Below are 3378 nucleotides of genomic sequence, written 5' to 3'. Positions count from 1 at the left end.
AAAAAAATCCCGGCTACGCCCATTCCCCCCCCCCCACACACACAATATTTTTAACTGAAACGCCTCCCACCACAGAACAGTTTTAAAAAAAAACAAGAGTGAAACGAAATAAAAAGCATTAAGTTTAACAAAATTATTTAACTGTAATAATTTTTTTTTAACGTTTGCAGATAGTACACAGATTGCACTATCGTTTCACAAAGAATTGCAAGTATATCATTCACATTGATAAAGTTGAGAGCTTATCAAAGTCAGGAGAAACTTCAGTATCGATCATTGTAGATATGATTTTAACAGTGTCCGGCAAGAAAGTTAAAGATTTTGAATCAGCTTTCCTATCAGAAATAGTACAAAAGGATGCATTTAACCTGTCAGATGTACAAAATATTAATCTACAACCATTTTTTATTTTAAAACCTTTACGGCGTTTAAACCAGCTTGATCAAGAAGGCCTATATGCTTCAAACGCCAATAACAACATGTATCCACGAGTTATCACGAAACAGAAAAATGATGAAGATTTAATAAGTTCATTTGAATCCTGCGATAATAAAGTTTTTTTAAACCAAGTATTGATTTGTAAGCATTTACTTTTAGATCAATCTTTCTTCCATGTTATCATTGACGACCAGACTTTACCTCCAAATGTGACTATAACCATAGACTTTAATGTCACAAAGGTACACATCACAGATAATAAAGATTTAATGATGGTTGATTTTGATGACGATGGAAGACTCCTTGTCTGTATTGATTTGATGGATAGGAAATTAAAGGAATGGAAAGAAAGAGATCCAGACATTGACCAACGTTGCAAGGAGACACAGTGTTTTGTTGAAAACATTTTAACGTGGGTCTGTTTCATTATTTCCATTGTATGCCTTCTAATGACCTTGTTGACATACTGCATGTTTTCAGCCCTGAGAATGAAGGCTGGTGTAAACAACATGTTTCTCAGCTTCAGTCTTCTCTTGGCCCAAGTCTCTCTGATGTTCAGCGCTTACACGTAAGCTAGATTTCCTTTATTTTATAAAATGTAAAAATAAACAAGCTAGAACATGTCAATTAGATCAGAAGTGAATAGTCCATCTTTTTTTAATGAAAGCATTGATATTTGTTCTCTTCAAATTGTTCAATTGACAATACAATAATCTTTAAACTATTCGTTGAGACTACAGTTTAGTCTGCAATGGTCCTGAAAATGTAGCCATTGCTGTCGGTCTAGGAATATGCCAGACCATCAAAGGTGCTACCCATTTATAGTGCCCCATATCACACATGTCAAGCATGGAAAGGGGTGGGCGCCATCATGCAAGTATCTAGCCCTGGATACAAAGAATGGAATGACGACAATAAATAAAACAATACCGGCTCGGCAGCGGCCTGGTTTACCAATGTAAAATGAAATGCTGACTAAAGATCTATGGCCATGTCTCAAGTTCTTCGGGGCTAGCAAAGACCTTCCTTTAGGGAACAGTACGAGGAACACAAGAGAAAGGCCTTACATAGAAAGCGACGAAAACACCACATTAAAGAATAAATAGTCCTGTGTTTGAAAAACAGATTCTATATTCGAAAAAAACAACAACAACAAGGAATGGAGAAAGGCGACAGTCATCAGATCAGGTGTGATGCCCCAAAGGTTCAATAGACTACGTAACAGGTGAAGAAGAAGACCAGAATAGGGAAAATCCGTAAATCATTATTAATCTTGAAATTAATAGATCGCTAATGGTGTTGACATATGTTTACATCATCTTTATAAGAATTGGATCAAACATAGTCCTATGTACTAAGAATAACAAATAACAAAATGGACAAATGATAAAGTCTCTGAATTCATACCCTGATTGAGGGGCTAACCTATGAGACTACTGTGCCAGCCTGTAGAATGTAGTGTAGTGAATAAGGGTTTTCTTTTTAAAAAGAAACTAACAATGTTTGGAAAATTAAAGTCTTGATTTAAAAAAAAACAACTTACAAATATCTTGCAACATTTAAGTTAAAAAAATATTTTAACGTATTAAACTTTTTTTTTTTTGGGGTTTTCTAGTTCTGCTCCCGGCATTCCTTGTAAAATCATTGGTGTCCTGACTCATTTCCTGTGGCTTTGGAACTTCTCATGGAACTTCCTCTGTACCTTTCACATGTTTCGAGTTTTCACTGCCGGACCCAGAATGAACAATGAACGAAATATGACACGTGAGACCTGGAAGTGGTTGAGTGTGTCGTTAGCTTTGCCATTGTCTGTTGTCAGTTCAGTTATAACATATAACACCTTCAAATCACAAGGGAGAGAATTAGGATATGGAAATGTTCAATGTTATTTAGACTCTCCGTTTTTCATTGGTAAGTAAAACAAGAAAGGGAGACAAATAACTACACAAGTTTTTATATTTATATAAAACTAGCAAAACTAGCATTACCCATCAGCTTTTATTGTTTATATTCTTATTACATACTATACCATACTATTTATATATATTGTGCTTTTGCACAATAAGAGATTTGAAGCACTGACCTTATGACAAAACACTTCACAGAGTAAGCTAACCAGGTGTTCTCTGTGGAAATTAGTCACAAAACCTAAACGACAATATACATTTGTAATTTTGACACATTGCGGATACATTTTAAAATGTTCGAATTTTGAATAAGGAATCATTTTCGGTAATATTAATGACTGCGGTTTCAATCAGAAAAAGTGTTTGGTTGTTCTAGGCACACAGGAAGTAGCAACTGGTTAAATGTTCGTATTTAATGATTTCTGGTCGAGGTTGTCTAAAGAGCTCCACAATATTTTTCAACAAGATTTTAAACAAGATTTGTTTTTTTACTTCAGTTTCTCACAACCTTCAGTTTCTCACAACCTTGAGTTTCCCACAACCTTCAGTTTCCCACAACCTTCAGTTTCCCACAACCTTCAGTTTCTCACAACCTTCAGTTTCTCACACCCTTCAGTTTCCCACAACCTTCAGTTTCCCACACCCTTCAGTTTCCCACAACCTTCAGTTCCTCACAACCTTCATTTTGAGGGAAAAACAGTTTCTTACAACTAAACAGTGGCTTAGCTCCAAACTCAAAGTCCCACTCAGCCCCTAATTGAGGAGGGACCCCCAAATGAATGTCCTAATTATTTTTTACATTAAATATTACGCCACTGTCATGTAATCTAGCTATTCACTTGAAGTCTAAATACTAGACAGCATTGATCTAGATGATGTTATATGTGACCTTTGCTGCATAGAAAGCACGACGTGAGGCGACATGAATTAAGATTTGTCACTTTTGTATATCTAGCCAATAAAAACGGTATTATTCAATAAAAGAGTCATAATGATTATATTTTGTTATTAGTTTTACTTATATAATGTACCA

At 35.2% G+C, this 3378-nt stretch overlaps 1 protein-coding gene across 1 annotated transcript; it reads left to right on the top strand.

Annotated features, from left to right (window-relative positions):
- The first annotated feature begins 284 nt into the window (after positions 1-284).
- Positions 285-3102, top strand: LOC129924387 (uncharacterized). Its single transcript, XM_056018600.1, has 3 exons — positions 285-1006; positions 2054-2349; positions 2843-3102. Exons 1-3 carry the CDS (start codon positions 285-287, stop codon positions 3100-3102), a joined length of 1278 nt encoding a protein of 425 aa, XP_055874575.1.
- The last annotated feature ends 276 nt before the right edge of the window (positions 3103-3378 follow it).

The sequence above is a fragment of the Biomphalaria glabrata genome, chromosome 2 (assembly GCF_947242115.1).
Source record: "Biomphalaria glabrata chromosome 2, xgBioGlab47.1, whole genome shotgun sequence".
Lineage (NCBI taxonomy): Eukaryota > Metazoa > Mollusca > Gastropoda > Planorbidae > Biomphalaria > Biomphalaria glabrata.
This window is presented reverse-complemented; position numbering and strand designations above follow the sequence as displayed.